This window comes from Myotis nattereri (assembly GCF_964212035.1).
Source record: "Myotis nattereri genome assembly, chromosome: 8".
Taxonomy (NCBI): Eukaryota; Metazoa; Chordata; class Mammalia; order Chiroptera; family Vespertilionidae; genus Myotis; species Myotis nattereri.
The window spans coordinates 35,159,228-35,176,578 of NC_138083.1; the positions used below are offsets into that span (position 1 = coordinate 35,159,228).

At 44.6% G+C, this 17,351-nt stretch overlaps 1 protein-coding gene across 2 annotated transcripts in view; it reads right to left on the reverse strand.

The window, feature by feature from the left end:
- The window catches only part of CDK5RAP1 (CDK5RAP1 mitochondrial tRNA methylthiotransferase), a 36,798-nt gene extending 19,447 nt beyond the window's left edge, over nucleotides 1–17,351 (reverse strand). Inside the window, exons 1-8 of one of the 2 annotated variants that reach the window (XM_081096999.1) lie at nucleotides 17,265–17,330; nucleotides 14,661–14,719; nucleotides 13,659–13,989; nucleotides 11,313–11,416; nucleotides 8,851–8,885; nucleotides 7,130–7,230; nucleotides 5,058–5,268; nucleotides 2,323–2,443 (exon numbers count right to left, since the gene is read on the reverse strand). In XM_081096999.1, coding sequence (XP_080953125.1) covers nucleotides 2,323–2,443; nucleotides 5,058–5,268; nucleotides 7,130–7,230; nucleotides 8,851–8,885; nucleotides 11,313–11,416; nucleotides 13,659–13,968 — 882 coding nt within the window. In that variant the 5' untranslated portion in view covers nucleotides 13,969–13,989; nucleotides 14,661–14,719; nucleotides 17,265–17,330. Of the gene's footprint in view, nucleotides 1–2,322; nucleotides 2,444–5,057; nucleotides 5,269–7,129; nucleotides 7,231–8,850; nucleotides 8,886–11,312; nucleotides 11,417–13,658; nucleotides 13,990–14,660; nucleotides 14,720–17,242 lie in introns of both variants that reach the window. The other variant, XM_081097000.1, reaches the window with a different exon arrangement.

Below are 17,351 nucleotides of genomic sequence, written 5' to 3' on the forward strand. Positions count from 1 at the left end.
TGAGTGGGCTAGGATTAAAATGATATTAAGCAATTTTTGTTAATCTCAGAAGAATTATGGTAATGAAAATTTCCTTATTTTTTAGAGATGTATTAACTTAAGGGTGAAATGTCATGCTATACTTTGAAATATTTTATCAACAAAAAAAATAGATAAGGCAATTATGGCAAAATGTAACAATTATTACATTTAAGTGATAGTTTTGTTTGTTGGAGCCTCATCCCATGCATCAAAAGGTTGTGGGTTCGGTCAGGGCTTACTTAAATACCTAGGTTTCAGGCTCAATCCCCGGTTGGGGGGCATACAGTAGGCAACTGATTTATGTTTCTCTCTCACATTGCTAGTTTTTTTCTCTCTCTCTTTCCCCCCTTCCTCTCTCTCTAAAATCAATAAAAACATATCCTCAGGTGAGGATTTTTTTTTAAATAAAATTAAATTTAAAAATTTAAGTGACTGTTAGCTAGGGAAAAGGGGCCACAATACTATTCTCTCTTTCCTGTGTAAATTTTTTTCATATAAAAAGATAATAAAGAGGCTTTAAAAAAGGCTGCTTACTTAAATGACTTCCAATCAATAACCATTGTTTGAATGAATAAACAACATTCTGTTAAAGGAAAATATTCTATTCTCTTTGTAACTGTAGTCTAAAAAATCTAAATGAAAGAAACATCTTTTAAAAAGTTACTCTAGTCCTGGCCAGTTGTTCAGTGGTTAGAGCATCAGCCCGAGGACCAAAGGGTCTCGGGTTCGATTCTCAGTCAAGGGCACAAGTCTCGGTTACAGGTTTGAGCCCCAGTCAGGGCATGTGGGGGAGGCAACCAATCGATGTCTCTCTCTCTCTCTCTCTGCCTTTCTCTCTCTCCCCTTCATTCCTCCCTTCCACTCTTTCTAAATAAAAAAAAAAAAAAAAAAATCAGCCGAAACCGGTTTGGCCCAGTGGATAGAGCGTCAGCCTGCGGACTGAGAGGTCCCGGGTTCGATTCTGGTCAAGGGCATGAACCTGGATTGCGGGCACATCCCCAGTGGGGGATGTGCAAGAGGCAGCTGATCGATGTTTCTCTCTCATCGATGTTTCTAACTCTCTCTATCTCTCTCCCTTCCTCTCTGTGAAAAATCAATAAAATATATTTTTAAAAAAAAATCAATGGGAAAAATATCTTTGGGTGTGAATTAAAAAAAAAAACACACTCTATAAGTAAAATAAATAAGTGATTAACAGATCCTTTAAAACACAATGCAGAATCATAGTTTTTCACAAGTTAGTGGGCTCTGAGTTCACTAAGACTCACTTTAATGTTAAGTTCCTTTTGTTATATGCAAATACGATAGAAAGGTTAGGGAGTTTTTGTCATCACCTCAGTTTACTTAAACAGAATTTCGCTATCTTGAGAGAGTGAGTTTTGGTACTGTGGGGTAGATGGAAGAGGAGAGGAAGGAGACAACTTTAGACCAGGAAGCACTTTAGAGGTAGTGTATGGGGAATACCTCACAGTGCCTATGTGAGCAGTCAGGGAACAAACTAGGAAAACTGAGAATTAGGGGGTGGGGGGAAAAGGAGAGCACTGACAGAGTAAGAAAGCAAGCAAACTGCTGACGTAGAACTGGAGGAGGGGCTCGCCTCCCTTAGTGAGGAAACAGAGACTCCGGAAGGAAAACTCCACATTCCCACCTCCTGTCCTACTCTGCACAGCTGGAAGACTTGTGCCGAGGGTTGAGGAGAGACCTCCGCAAGGGAGAGGGACCAGCTCCCAATAGGAAGAAGGCAGTAGGTACCTAGCCTCTGATCCGACTCACTAGCCTCATCTATTCTCTGCAAGCGGGCCCACTGGTAAAATGAAGAAAAGATATGGGAGGTTTCCCTAGAATGGACAAATCAATAAATCATTCTGTAAAAAATTACTATTGCCAGATAGTTTAAAAACATTTAAACTACCTTCCAATAGCAATCCTTCCAATAATCTGGCAAGAAAGGTATTATTTTATCCTCTTTCATAGATGGGGAAACTATGTTTCAAAGAAGGTAGTTAAATGACCAGTGCCCAGGCACCGAGCCAGAGAACGGTGGAGTCAGAATTCATACTTAATCATCTGATTCTACACTCATGCTCTCATACTCTCTCCAATCTTCTGTGTTGACTCCTAAGCAAACTTCACAGTGGATCTGCCTATAATCTGTGGCATTGATGTGGCATGTATTTCTTTCTGGCCAGGTACCGTTTTAAACTTGTACAGCTTAAAAACAGCACAGGCTGCAAAACTAGAAAGCTGTCCTCATCCTCCCATAAACACACTCTCCGTAAGGAAGCCTGGAGAACTTTTCACCTGCTCAGAAAGCTTTCTCACTTCCTCGAGAATGGAGGCAACAGGCCGACTCCTCTCCCGGCCGCGCGTGAAAGGAACAATGCAGTAGCTGCACATGTTGTCGCAGCCTCTCATGATAGACCTGGGGGCAGAGAACAGGACTCAGTAACAGCAGCAGCATGTCTTGGTCCAACCCAAGGAGCGGGTCACGATTCCCTTGGCATATCCTTTGGCTCTAAATTCTCTTGACAAGGTACTCACACTGGACCAATACGAGATCTAAGAAAAACTAAGGCAGATATTTTTTGATCTTTAAAAACTATTCTTTAACCCCAGGATAGAAACCAAACCGTTACTGGTGGATATAGTGATTACCCTGAGGGACCAGTGGTGAAGGAATGGGTGAAGACATACCACACTTGGGCTTGCTACTGTTTATATTTACATATTATTTGAACTTCCCATTTCTACACCAGAAAAATAAATAAATATTATAAAGTGTATATAAGGAGCAGAGACATTGGATTTAAAACACAGGGGTCTGCAGCCCTGGCCAGGTAGCTCAGTTAGTTGGAGCATCATCCCATATAACAAAAGGTTGTGGGTTCAATCCCGTCAGGGCGAGTGTGGGAGGCAACCAATAATGTTTCTCTCTCATCTCAATGTTTCTCTCCTCTCTCTCTCTCTCCTCCCCCGCCCCTCAAAAAAAAAAAATCAATAAAAACATAGCCTTAAAAATAGGATTTTTAAACATAGGATTAAAAATAAAACATAGGGGTCTGAATTTCTCACATTCATGGTCCAAATGCTAGGTATCTAAGTTAAGTCACTTTCTTTCATTTGCATCTTGTATACATGAAAGCCTCAATTTATTGTAAGGAAATAATTACCCTAATATGTATCAAAGATGTTCATTGAAGAATTGTTAAATAAATGTTAGCTATTATTTTGATTAAGCATTCTAACAACAGAGTATTGTCTAGCCATTAAAATGAAAATGGTTGGCAAACTTTTCCTGCAAAAAATGATATAGTAAATATTTTAGGCTTTGCATACAATCTCTGCCACATACTCAATTCTGCTGCTGCAGTGATGAAAGCAGCCGCACGCTATGTAAACAAATGGGCACAGCTGTTATTTCAATAAAACTTTATTTATTAAAACAGGCTGTAAGCCAATTTGCCAATCTCTGTTAGAGAAAATATAATGACATAAGAAATGTTCACCACTTTAAATAACAAAAGGTTATAAAACTGCCTGGCAGGCATGGCTCAGTGGTTGAGCATAGACCTATGAACCAGGAGGTCATGGTTCGATTCCCAGTCAGGGCATATGCCTGGGTTTGGGGCTTGATCCCCAGTGTGGGCATGCAGGAAGCAGCCAATCAGCGATTCTTTCTCATCATTGATCTTTCTCTCTCTCTCTCCCTCTCCTTCGCTCTCTGAAATCAATAAAAATATTTTTTTAAGTTATAAAACCAATTACACAAAGAGCTATTTTTTTTTATAAACAAACACATACACAAAGCATACACACATAAGCACTAAGGACAGGGCAGCAATGAAATACACCAAAATGATAATAATAGTGTTTATCATTAGGTGGTACAGGTAGAGTTAATTCTTACTTTCTTCTTTATGTTTTTCTATCTTTCCCACATTTTCTTCAACAAATATAAACTATTTTGTCAATTACTTTTTTAACTTTAAAGATCAGGGAAGAGAAAAAAGAATCAGGAAAGCCTATGTGATAAAATAAAAGTATAGAAGGGAGGGTAGAAAAGACCTCATTTTATGTATATGAATACATATGCGAAAAACACTTCTCGCTCTAGCTGGTTTGACTCAGTTGATAGAGAGTCAGCCTGCAGACTGAAGGGTCCTGGGTAAGATTCCAGTCAACAGCACATACTGGTTGCGGCTTGATCCCCAGCCCTGGTTGGGGCACATGCAGGAGACAGCCAATCGATGTGTCTCTCTCATATCAGTGTTTCTCTCTGTCTCTCTTCCTCCTTTCCACTCTCTAAAAATCAGTGCAAAAATATCCTCAGGTGAAGATTAACCAAAAAAAACCCACTTCTCAAAGGATTATACAAGAAACAACTAGCATGCCACCTCTGGGATGTGGCCCAGGAGGCTGGAGATGATAGGTGTGAGGAAGTCTTATACATCATTTTTTGTCTTTTGTACTGTGTGCATGCATTACATTTTTTTAATGTTTTCATTAATTTTTTAGAGACAGAGAAAGGGAGAGGGAGAGAGAGAAACATTGATTGGCTGCCTCCTGCACACCTTCTCCTGTGGATCAAGCTTGCAACCTGGGCATGTGCCCTGACCAGGAATTGAACCAGCGACCTCTTAGTGCATGGAATGACACGCAACCAATTGAGCCACACCAGCCAGAGCTTAATTTTTTTTAATGTAATAACATTAACATGTTATTTTTATTTATTTTTTTATCCTCACCCAAGGATATTTTTCTATTGATTTTTTTAGAGAGAGTAGAACATAGAGAGAACAATAGAAACATCGATGTGAGAGAAACACATTGATTGGTTGCTTCCTGCACAAGCCCCAACCAGAGCCTTTACCAGAGAGGAGCCTGCAACCAAGGTACATGACCTTGACCGGAATCAAACCTGGGTCTCTTTGGTCCATAGGCCGATGCTCTATCCACTGAGCCAAACTGGTTAGGGCAACATGTTATTTTCAAAGTGAGAAAGAAGTTTACTCCCTGTCTCTTGGTCAGTGACTCACACAAAAGCAGAAGTAGCACTGGGGCTGGTATGGACTGGCATGACATCAGCATAGGTCTCATCCAGAGAAAGCAGCACATTGGCAGCTTGCTGGCCTGACTCAGCAACAGTCAGCAACCGAGGAAGGTCCCGATAGGCATCTGGGCCAGCCAAAATATCCACCATTTTCTCCCTATTGAGGATCTCCTCCTTCAGTCTCTCAGCCATGCAACCTGGGAGGGAAAAGAAATAAGCACCTGTTCCCAAATTCATCGGGTCTCCTGGCTTCTCGCCACACATTATCTCCAGCTGGATTGGAGGCCAGGGCACAGAAATTTCTCCAAGACTTTAGCATCATCCCTCATATTTGCCCAAACATTTGCATAGCATTGGAACCTGCTTCTTCCACAGGGAAAGGGCTCAAGAGCAATTCAATTAAATGCCCAGAAAAAAACTAAATCACCATTCAAACACCTTTCTAAACATGAACCACCTCTTTTTTTCATTGAAAACTACTTGCTGTTACAAATAAAAACATTTTGCATCAGAAATTTATTTTTAAAAATAAAGCTTAGCCCAGTTGGCATGGCTCAGTGATTGAGCATTGAACTATGAACCAGGAGGTCACGGTTCGATTCCCAGTCAGGGCACATGCCTGGGTTGCAGCTCAATCCCCGGTAGGGGGCATGCAGGAGGCACCCAATGGATATTTCACTGTCACATCGATGTTTCTCTCTCTCTTTCTCCCTCTCCCTTCCTCTCTCTCTAAAAATTTTTTTTAATCTTTTAAAGAACTATTCTTGGTTGTACACCCATGTTCATAGCAGCATCATTCACAACAGCCAAAAGGTAAAAGCAACCCAAGTGTCCATCAATGGATGTGGTATAAACATACAATAGAATATTATTCAGCCTTACAAAGAAGGAAATTCTGACACATAATTAAAGACATTATTCTAAGTGAAATAAGTCAGTCTCAAAAAGATAAAATTGTATTATTCTATACGTGAGGTACCTAGTCAAATTCAAAGAGGCAGAAAGTAGAATGGTGGCTGCCAGGGACTAAGGTGAGGAGGGAATGGCAAGTTATTGTTTAACGGATATAGAGTCTCAGTTTGGGAAGAGGAAAAAGTTCTGAAACTGATGGTGGTGATAGTTGCACAACAATGTGAATGTATTTAATGCCACTGAACTGTACATTTAAAAAGGGTTAAAATTGTAACTTTTATGTTACATATTTTTACCATTTAAAAAAAACCTTTTTGAGGGATTTCTAAAATTCCAATATTTACCCAGGGATTTCTATAATGAAGGAACTGGAATGAAACAAAACATTTCCACTAACCCTTCCATCTTCCTGTATCACTTAACACATTAATCTATGTAAAAGAATATACTCCAACTGTGTGTTGAACCATCAAGAGGAATTTAATTATTCTACAGGGGACACAGTCTGTTTTAAGGTTGCATACATTAACTAAATTCTAGAAACAAGAGGGTACAGAACCTTTATTTTTGAAATATGCTTCCAAACTATCTAGATGAGAGCTGTCCAACAGAATTTCTAAGATGATAGAAATGTTCTTTACCTGTGCTATTCAAACTGGTAGCCAGTGGCTACTGAGCAGTCACTATGTGGCTAGTGAGACTAAAGAAGTAAAATTGTAGTATTACTGAAGTTTAATTAAATAACCACATGTGGCTACTGGCTATTGTATTGGTCAACACAGATCTGGATCTTCACCCGAGCATGCTTCAGGAGTCAAGATGAAATGTGCCTACACTGTAATGCTTGCAGCCCCTCAGACTCCCAACGCTCTCCTATCCATAACTCTGTCACCATGAGCCACATTAGACTCCAGGAAGAATAGACCACTTTCTGAGTACCTATTACTTCAAGGCATTATAAAAAGCCATTTTATGAGCTTTATCTCATTTAATCCTACAGTCTCTGACATTAAGTACAAGAGTTGCATGAGGTATATAAGATTTCTTCACACACTGGGAATCTGGCCTCTAGGAGAAACCCTAGTACATAAAGCTACATGGAGCCCAAGTCTCAAAACCCACAAAAATCTGCAAATTACCAGATACCTAGAATCCCAATCTTCAGAGGTACTCGGGAACGGAGCCGTTTTGTCTTCAGGGCTTTAAGCTGATGTAGACGATTCCAGATGGTTTGTTCAGCCTTCTCCCTGCAGAGATCAAGAGGTAGACCTAAGCCTGCGAATAAACTACACAGCAATCTAAAAGCGTAGGACAATGGGAATAAATAAAAACCTTCAACTCTTTAAATGAATACCTAACCTTAAGGTTTAGGGAAGGTAGGCAGGGAGCCAACTGAAGAACCACCATTTGCTATAACATTCCTAGAATGACGCCCTTGCTGCCCATCTCCAAATCCTGATAAGCCTTTAAGCCAAACTCAGAAACAATCTCTTTCACAAAGCCTTCCCCAACACTACCGCTGGAGTGTTTATCCTCCTTCCTTTTAACTACTCTGTCACTTTAACTGTATTTTCCCAGTACTTAGCATTGATCCTTTCTGGTTTTTTTGTTTTTTTACCTAGTGCTTTTCACCAGATGTTAGAGCTACTAATATATTTATCTTAGTTCCCATATGAGACTAAGCTCCTAGGCTCCATATGAAGGAAGAGTTCATTTCTGAATCTCCCAAAATACCTAGTTCTGCATCTTGTAACAGAGACAACCCTCTGAACAAAAATGTTGGGCCGAAACCAGTTTGGCTCAGTGGATAGAGCGTCAGCCTGCGGACTGAGAGGTCCCGGGTTCGATTCTGGTCAAGGGCATGTACCTGGGTTGCGGGCACATCCCCGGTGGGGGATGTGCAAGAGGCAGCTGATCGATGTTTCTCTCTCATCGATGTTTCTAACTCTCTATCCCTCTCCCTTCCTCTCTGTGAAAAATCAATAAAATATATTTAAAAAAAAAAATGTTGGATTAATTGATAGTACACCCAGTTGAGAAAACATTAAGAATAACATGCCTTGTACACAGAAACAAAGTATGAAAGATGGTATGTTCATCTCTATGGATGCCACTCATCTGCGTTCAGAAGAACTCTGTCCTCCAGCCACTGACTGCACACTGACCCTTACGATGTGAACATCATCATAAACATGTGCCATTAGCTACAAGAAAAACCTTAGAAGCTGGGTGACTCAGCACACTCTCAGTTTCCTCACCTATACAATGAGTTTGATAACATCACCTAACCCATAGAGTTGTTGTGAGAATTAAATTACTTAGTGCATGTATAGTGCTCAGCACAGGACCTGACAACAGCCATGCTCAGCAAATGTCAACTAGTTCTATCATTACTGTCTCCAGTGCATAAAATTGCAAATCCATTGGCTCATCTCCACAGGTAGGACAGCCTGGCACCGTTAGCTCTGGCATCCTATATAATAAAAGGCTAATATGCAAATCGACCAAACGGTGTAACTACTGGTCGCTATGATGCACACTGACCACCAGGAGGCAGACACTCAATGCAGGAGCTGCCCCCTGGTGGTCAGTGCGCGCCCCCTGAGCTGGGCTCACGGCTGAGCGCAGCAGTGGTAGTGGGAGCCTCTCCCACTTCTGCGGCAGCGCTAAGGGCTAAGGATTGTCAACTGCCAGCTTAGGCCCACTCCCCACAGGGCGCAGGTTTAAGCCATCAGTCAGACATCTCCCAAGGGCTCCCAGACTGTGATAGGGCGCAGGCTGGGCTGAGGAACCCCTCACCGAATTTCGTGCACTGGGCCTCTAGTTATAAGATATATTCACTCTCTAGGTAAAGAACAAATTCCCACCTGATAGAGCAGGTGACAAGGAGGATCACATCAGCCTGAGTAAAGAGCAAGGGGAAAAAAGAAAATTATGAAATTAGCTTTATAGAATCACTGCCCATGACCCTTTTTTTTTCCCTGCTTATAAACTTTTATGGAAAATACACTTTTAAGGAAATGTAAAAATCTGAGTACTTCATCATCAGTGAAAATGAACTACCATTAACATATACAGTTTCTGGTTTTGGTGATAAAAAAGCTTTGGAATTAGTGGTCATGGTTGTACAACATTGTGAATATTATTAATGCCACTGCATTGTACATTTAAAAATAGTTAATTTATGCAAATGTCAATTCACTACATTATACACCTGAAATTAATATCATAATACTCCATGACAGCTATACTTTAAATTTTTAAATGTTACCTTTTAAAAAAAAGAAAGAAAATGAACTACATAGTAATGTCGTGATAACAGAGCTTATTATGAAGCCAAAATCTGCCCTAGCCGGTTTGGCTCAGTGGACGGAGCATCGGTCTGTGGACTCAAGGGTCCCAGGTTTGATTCTGGTCAAGGGCACATGCCCAGGTTGTGGGCTCGGTCTCCAGTGGGGGCATGCAGGAGGCAGCCAATCAATGATTCCCTCTCATCATTGATGTTTCTATCTCTCTCTTCCTCTCCCTTCCTCTCTGAAATCAATAAATCTACACTAATAAAAGAGAAAAATGGTAATTGGCATACGGCGCTACCCTTTTCATTGGCTAATCAGGGCTATATGCAAATTAACTGCCAACTAAGATGGCAGTTAACTGCCAACAAAGATGGCGGCTAATTTGCATATGTAGGCACAATGCAGGGAGGCGAAAGGGAAAGCAAGAAGAAGCCCCCTGCCACTGACAGTGATTGGAAACCCAGGGGGGAGCTAAGAGGTGGGGGGCAGGGCAAAGGCGGCCCCCCAGCCATGATCGGAGAATCAGGCGCCTTTGCCGCCCTGGCCAGTGATAGCAGGAAGTAGGGGTGGAGCCAGCAATGGGAGCTGGGCACAGTCGAAGCTGGCAGTCCCGGGAGCTAGGGGTCCCTTGCCTGGGCCTAAAGCGGAGCCCACGATCGCGGGGCCGCTGCAGCTGCGGGTCCCTGCTGCCCGAGCCGGACGCCTCAGCCAGAGGCGTCCTGCAGGGGCAGGGTGGAGCCCGCGTGATCGCAGCGCCCCCCGCTGCCACTGCGGGTCCCCGCTGCCCGGGCCGGACGCCTAGGCCAGAGGCGTCAGGCCTGGGCAGGGGCGAAGCCTGCAACCGCGGGGAGCTGGGGGTCCCCTGCCCAGGCCTAATGCTTCGGCCAGAGGTGTTAGGCCTGGGCAGGGGCAGAGCGGGAGATCGTGGCGCTGCTGCCACTGCGGGTCCCCGCTGCCCGGGCCGGACGCCTCGGCCAGAGGCGTTAGGCCTGGGCAGGGGCAGAGCGGGAGATCGCGGGGAGCTGGGAGTCCCCTGCCCAGGCCTAATGCCTTGGCCAGAGGCCTCAGGCCTGGGCAGGGGTCAGAGCCAGTGATCAGGGGGAGATGGGGGTCCCCTGTCCAAGCCTGACACCTCTGGCGGAGGCGTCAGGCCTGGGCAAGGGGCTGATCAGGCGATCGGAGGGTGATGGGGGTCTACACCTCTGGCCAAGGCATCAGGCCTGGGCAAGGGGCAGAGCCAGCAATCGGAGGGGTCTGGGGGTCCCCTGCCCAGGCCTGACACCTGGGCCAGAGGCATCAGGCCTGGGCTGGGGGCAGAACCAGTGATGGGGGGAAATGAGGCGTCAGGCCTGGGCAAGGGGCCGATCCTGCGGTTGGAGGGTGATGGGGGTCAACGCCTGAGGGCTCCCAGTATGTGAGAGGGGGCAGGCTGGGCTGAGGGATACTCCCCGCTCCCCCCCCCCCCCCCCCACACACACACACACACACACACCCAGTGCACAAATTTCGTGCACCGGGCCCCTAGTATATATATATTTTTTAAAAAGCCAAAATCTAGCAACTTCTAAAATGATAGGATAAAGATTTGTCTGAAGTCCATGTGTTTTGGTGTGGTATTAGATCTTATTTTCCACATACTAGGCAAACATCTTTTATTGTGGAAAAACATATATCTTTTACCATTTTAACCAGTTTTAAGTGTACAGTTCAGTAGCATTAAATACATCCACCTTGTTATGCAATTATCACCATCAACCTTCCATAGCTAAAACTCTGTACTTATTAAACACTAATTCCCAACCCTGGCCCTGCAGTCTATCTTTAACTTAGTTCCTTGCCTGAAAATGAGCACCACCATAAGATTTTCAAAAATAATGAAACAAATGTACACCTTGGTCCCATTCTACATACTTTACTCAAAAGAACTCATTCTCACCAGGCCATACCCTGTTCCTGAAACTGCATCTAAGAATTGGCACATAAGTAGAGTTTAGCTTAGATCCAGGAAACAGGGAAACAGGCAATACGTGTACCTCTTGGAGATTACTGGTCCGCAGGTAGCCACTCTTCTGTAAGATGGACCAGGCTATCTCTGTGTCATTCACATTCATCTGGCAGCCATAGGTCTCAAGGTAGACTGCAATGAGAGGGAGATTCCATGGTCGGCAGACGAAAAGGGACCATATGTCTCAAAGGTCTCCTTCCCAAATGTCCCAGAAATATTGATGCTACTGGTTATCCACTAAGTCCTCTGTTGCCTCAATTCTAAGACACCATTAATTGCCAGATGTATCACCAAATTAACGACAGCTTTTCAGAACAAAAGAAATACTACATTATATACACACACCAAATATAAGTCATGTCACTTAAAATATGGGGAAAACATGCACCTAAGCATCAGGAAATCTATCTATATATATAAAAACCTAAGTGACCGTTCGACTGGTAGCTATGATGCGCACTGACCACCAGGGGGAAGAGGCTCAACGCACAGGCATGGAAACATGGAACTGATGAATCTCAGAGGGAAGGGGAAAGGGCGGGAAGAGATTAACCAAAGATCTTATATGCATACTAGAGGCTCGGTGCACGAAATTCGTGCACGGAGGGGTGTCCCTCAGCCCAGCCTGCACCCTCTCCAATCTGGGACCCCTTGGGGGATGTCTGAATGCCGGTATTCGGACATCCCTCTCACAATCCAGGACCGCTGGGTCCTAACCACTTGCCTACCTGCCTGCCTGAATGTCCCTAACTGCCTCTGCCTTCCAGCTTGATGCCCCTAATGGCTCCCCTGCTGGCCTGATCATCCCCTAACTGCTCCCCTGCCAGCCTGATCACCCGCTAAATGAGCCTCCAGCCACTGGGCAGCCACCATCAGCAGCTTGCCTGAGCCACAGGCCGGCCCTGGGCAGCTGGGCAGCCACCATCCCCGGCTTGCCTGAACTCGCAGCCACCATCCTCGGCTTGCCTGAGTCTCGGGCCGGCCCTGGGCAGCAGCAGCCACGATCCGTGGCTTGCCGGAGCCTCAGGCAGCCTCTGCGGCTTTGTCCAAAAGGACGTCTGGATGGTCGTCGGAATATATCCGGTCTAATTAGCATACTACCCTTTTATTAGTATAGACCCGTGGTCAGCAAACTGCGGCTCGCAAGCCACATGCGACTCTTTGGCCCCTTGAGTGTGGCTCTTCCACAAAATACCACATGCGGGCGTGCCTACAGTGCGAATGAAACTTCGTGGCCCATGTGCAAAAGTCGGTTTTCGGTCTGGGCGAGTCTATTTTGAAGTACTGTTGATACTTGGCTCTGTTGACTAATGAGTTTGCCGACCACTGGTATAGACTAGAGGCCCGGTGCACGAATCCCTGGCCTGCAGGGATCAGGCCAAAACCGGCAGTCTGATATCCCCTGAGGTGCGAGAGGGTGCAGGCCAGGCCAAGGGACTCCACCGGTGCACAGGGGCCTCTAGTATGGTTATAAAAACAATCAGAAAAGCAGGATTAGCTGACAGCATTGATTATCAATCCAGAAGAAAAACAAATTTAAATCCACGCATAGCCCAGACCAGGTAGCTCACTTGATTAGAACATCATCCCAATATATCATGGTCAAGAATCAACCAATGAATGAATAAATAAGTGGAACAACAACAAATAGATGTCTGAGAGACAAAGATAGATAGATATATAGATAGAGATGTAGATATAGATGAGACACATAGTATTATTTATAATATAAAAATTTGGAAGCAACCTAATGTCCAACTATAGGGGACAGACTGAGAAACATCATGATATAGAACAAATGCGATATTTTGCACTTATTTTTTAAAATTTAATTATAAATAATGTAGTTTTGGGGAAAATGTTAAATGAAAACAAGTTACAAATAATTTTCACCTTATGATTGCAACCAAATCTTTAAGAACTATAAAGGGAAATAGTTTTTTGAAACAGAGCACGGGGGAAAGGTCTGATTGTCCCTTAATTTCTCTACAAACTTTTTTAAGGCATTTAACTGATTGCATAATGTTTCTAAGGAAACCTCTACCTAAGTATAAAGAGTGAATACCAATTGTGAAAGCTGCCTTAAAACTTAAAGACAATCTAAAAATTAGAACAGAAAGTACAGGATTTCCAAAGGTAACCAAAGAGAGGACTACCCAGGACCCTATCCCCTAGTTGTGTGTACCAACACCATAAGTTCCTTCATATTAATGTTACTTGGTGGAGTTTAATGAATCCTTAACTTAGCAAGCCTTCCCACACTGTTAAACTTCCAAAGCCAGGTATGTAATAAAAGAACAGTTAAGAATCAGGCTATGGATGCTGGAAAAGAGCAAAGCAGAAAGCCCAAAGAGAGACAAGAAATAAAACCAACCTTTTCTCTGCCTTCCTAAAAGTTCATCCACTGTGAGATATGGGGGTGGGTCCACCACATCTGAAGAAGCCAGCTTCTCTTGAGGAACTGAAGCACTTCTTAAAAAATGCTGAAAAGTTGGTCCAGTAGCCAGCCTGGAGCTGAAATCCTCCCGAACTCCATCCTCCTGCTGTCCCTCTGGACCGGGACATGTGGTGCTGGAGAAACTGCTGTGTGCCCTGCAGGTCCGGAGCAGCAGCCAGGACATGGAGGCCAAGGGCCCCCACCCCAGACACCTCTGTGCTTGGAGGATACACTGTAAATGATGCATGGCGCTAAAACAGCTCAAAGTCTGCAAAAAAATAACAGACATCATCAACATTTATTGAACACAATGTAGAGGGCACTACTCTAAGTACTTCAAGTAGATGATACCTTTAACAATAGTATCCCTATTTTTACAGGTGAAAACACTGAGGCAGCTTGCCCAAGATCACACAAAGGAGTCCCAGAGATGAGATGCAAATCCAGGCAGTGTACAGTGGGGCCTTGACTTACGAGTTTAATTCGTTCCGTGACGGAGCTCGTAACTCAGATTACTCGTATGTCAAATCAAAAAGTGAACGAGTGAGACACGTGATGCTGGACTGATGTTGTGGCGTTCACCGTGACGTTTGCTGCGCCAACTAGCGGTGGGGTATCTGAAGCTGGCTCGTAACCCGAATTTTAGCTCGCAACTCAAAGCAAAAAATTGGCTGAGAGACGGCTCGTATCTTGAAAAACTCGTCAGTCGGGACACTTGTAAGTCAAGGCCCCACTGTATTTTCAAAACAAAGGGGTGGCAGAGATGAGATGAGAAGCCCTGACAAAATAAAGTAGCACCTTGTACAGGAACAATTCGAAAGGCTTTAAGCATATTTACTCATTAAATCTTCACAGCAATCCTAAGCAACATAGGCAACAGACACTATTATTATGCCATTCAGAGATGAGGAAAGACACAAGAAAGGCTGCGGAACTTACCTAAGCTCCCACAGCCAGTAAGCAACAGCGCTGGCCACCTTCCTCACTGTCTCCCAATACTGTGAAAACCAAAGGAATATATCTAATATGGGGCACCATATGCCTGATCAATGACTCCTTCTACCCTCCATGAGTCTCAAATTACTGCCTTCAAACTTCCCACCCATGGCTGGTGGGATGGAAACTGGCACAACCTTTACATGGGGCAATGTGCCATTTTCCATCAAATTAGACACACACAAACCTTTTGACCATGCAGTTCCCATTCCTAGATATTTATCCTACAGATATACTCTTACATAGACAAAATGACCTACTTATAAGGATACTTGTTGCAGTAGTGTTTCTAATAGCAAAAGAATGGGAGATATCAAATATCATCAATAGGGGACTAGTTAAGTAAGTCATGGTATATCCATACAATGGAATAAGATGGAACTGTCAGAAATGAGGCTGAATCTATACATGGCAAAAGCAAGGAAGCAGCCCTGGCCTGTGTGGTTCAGTTGGTGAGAGTGTTGTCCCGTATAACGAAAGGTTGTGGGTTCAATTCCCGGTCAGGGCATGTAGCAAGGTTTTGGGTTTGGTCCCTGATCAGGGTGTGTGTGGGAGGCAACCAATCGATATTTCACACTCACATCGATATTTCACTCTTTATCTCCCTCTCTCTCTAAAAAAAATCAATTTTTAAAAAATGAAAAAAAGCACCCGGCCAGCATGGCTCAGTGGTTGAGCATTGACCTCTGAACCCAGGTGGTCAGAGTTCAATTCTGGTCAGGGCACATACCTGGGTTGTGAGCTCAATCCCCAGTGGGGGATGTGCAGGAGGCAGCCAATCAATGATTCTATCATTGACTAGAGGCCCAATGCATGAAATTTGTGCAAGAGTAGGCCTTCCTTCCCCCAGCTGCCAGCACCGGCTTCCCTCTGGCACCCGGACCTGGGCTGGCTTCCCTCTGGCCACCGCAGGCACCTGGGACCCGGGCTTCCCTCGCAGCCCCGGCTTCATCCGGAAGGATGTCCGGTCTAATTAGCATATTATGCTTTCATTATTATAGATGTTTCTATCTCTCTCTTCCTCCCTGAAATCAATAAAAATGCTTTTCTTAAAAAAACTAAAACAGCAAGGAAGCAAAGTGCTAGAGACTACCTACAGTATGCTATGCTTGAATCTGTGGGGGAAGGAAGGCGGAACATTAAGGTGCATATTTGTAAGTATACACAGTATCTCTAGAATGCATAAGAAACAGTAACTGCCTCCCAGGAATAAACCCAGATGATTCAAAATACAAGATTTGGAGACATACTTTCCACCACATTTCTTAAGGGACTGCCTCACTCCATCCATACCAGATACCTTTATACTGATCGCCACTAGTTTTCTAGGCTTTTACCCATGCTGTTCTCTCTGGCTGGTATGTCTTCTCTCTACTGCCTTGGGCAACTCCTATGATACTTTTAAGGTCTCTGTTCCCTCCTGGAAGCCTGTCCTGGCCACCCCGCCTCCCAAAATCTAGGTTGGGGTCCTCCTCTAGGTCCCCAAGGCCTCCTTATACCTTTCTTTCACAAGAGTCATTACACTTTGCCATCTCTTATAAGCTGGAAGGTGCCTGAAAGCAGAAAACCAATCTCATTCATATTTACATCAGGCACTGTACGTGTAAATTGAGCAGACGTGGCCTGTTACCTCGCCCAGCTGATCACCTGCTGTATATGCTACCAGTACTTTAGGCAGGAACAGTGCTAACCTACTTTCAAGTGTCAGAGAACAGCAGCTTTTAGTGTGAGCTTTAAAGTTACCAATTTCTTACTTGTGTGACCTTGGGCAAGTCAAATCCCTGCCTCTGAGCTGTAAAAGAATAAAAGTAGCACCCACCTCCCAGAGACGATGTGAGCATTAAAGAAGACTTTAAAAACCCAGCTTGGCACGCGGCAAGTGTTCGGTAACTTCACATCTGCAGCCCACATCCCCTCCCATGGAACACTGTGGTTAAGACCCTATAGTTAGAGTCTGACCCAACTGCCCCCCAGCCGGGTAACTATGGGCACCTGGGAGCTTCTTACGCTCTGGGAGCTTCCATTTCTTCATGGGTGCAATAGGGGTAACAGTACTACCTCTATGTCTGTTGTGAGGCTCAAATGTGATCCTACAAATAAAACGCTTGCATGGCACAATAAGGGGCTCAGAAATTAATTGGTAGTCGGCAAAAACCATGAGACAGCAGCCTCGTCTCCGTATATCTAAACATAAACAATGAAGCATCCCCAACATTTTACTGGGTGGTTACAATGTGGGGCTAAGCGTGTCCCATGGATTACCGTATTTAATCCTCACAGCAGCTTGGGAGGCAGGTTCTAATAGCATCCCCTTCACAGGTGACGGAGCTAAGGCTCAGGGTGAAGAGGGTGACCTGCCTAAGGTCACAACGAGTAGGCAGCGGTACTGGGGTGTGAACCCCGACAGTCTGACACCAGGGTCTGCACCGGGACCGGCAAGCCATCCCCACCCCCCACCCCCCCGAACACCGCGCACCTCGGAGCCTCCGCAGCCCCTCCTGCCACCGCGCGGGTACGCAGCACACCTTCGTCCAGCGCGCGGCTCACCTCCCGCAACTGGAGCGCCCAGCGCGCAGCGAAAGCTCCCGGCCTGACCCGAACAGCTGCGGGCGCACACGCGACTTCCGTTCCGCC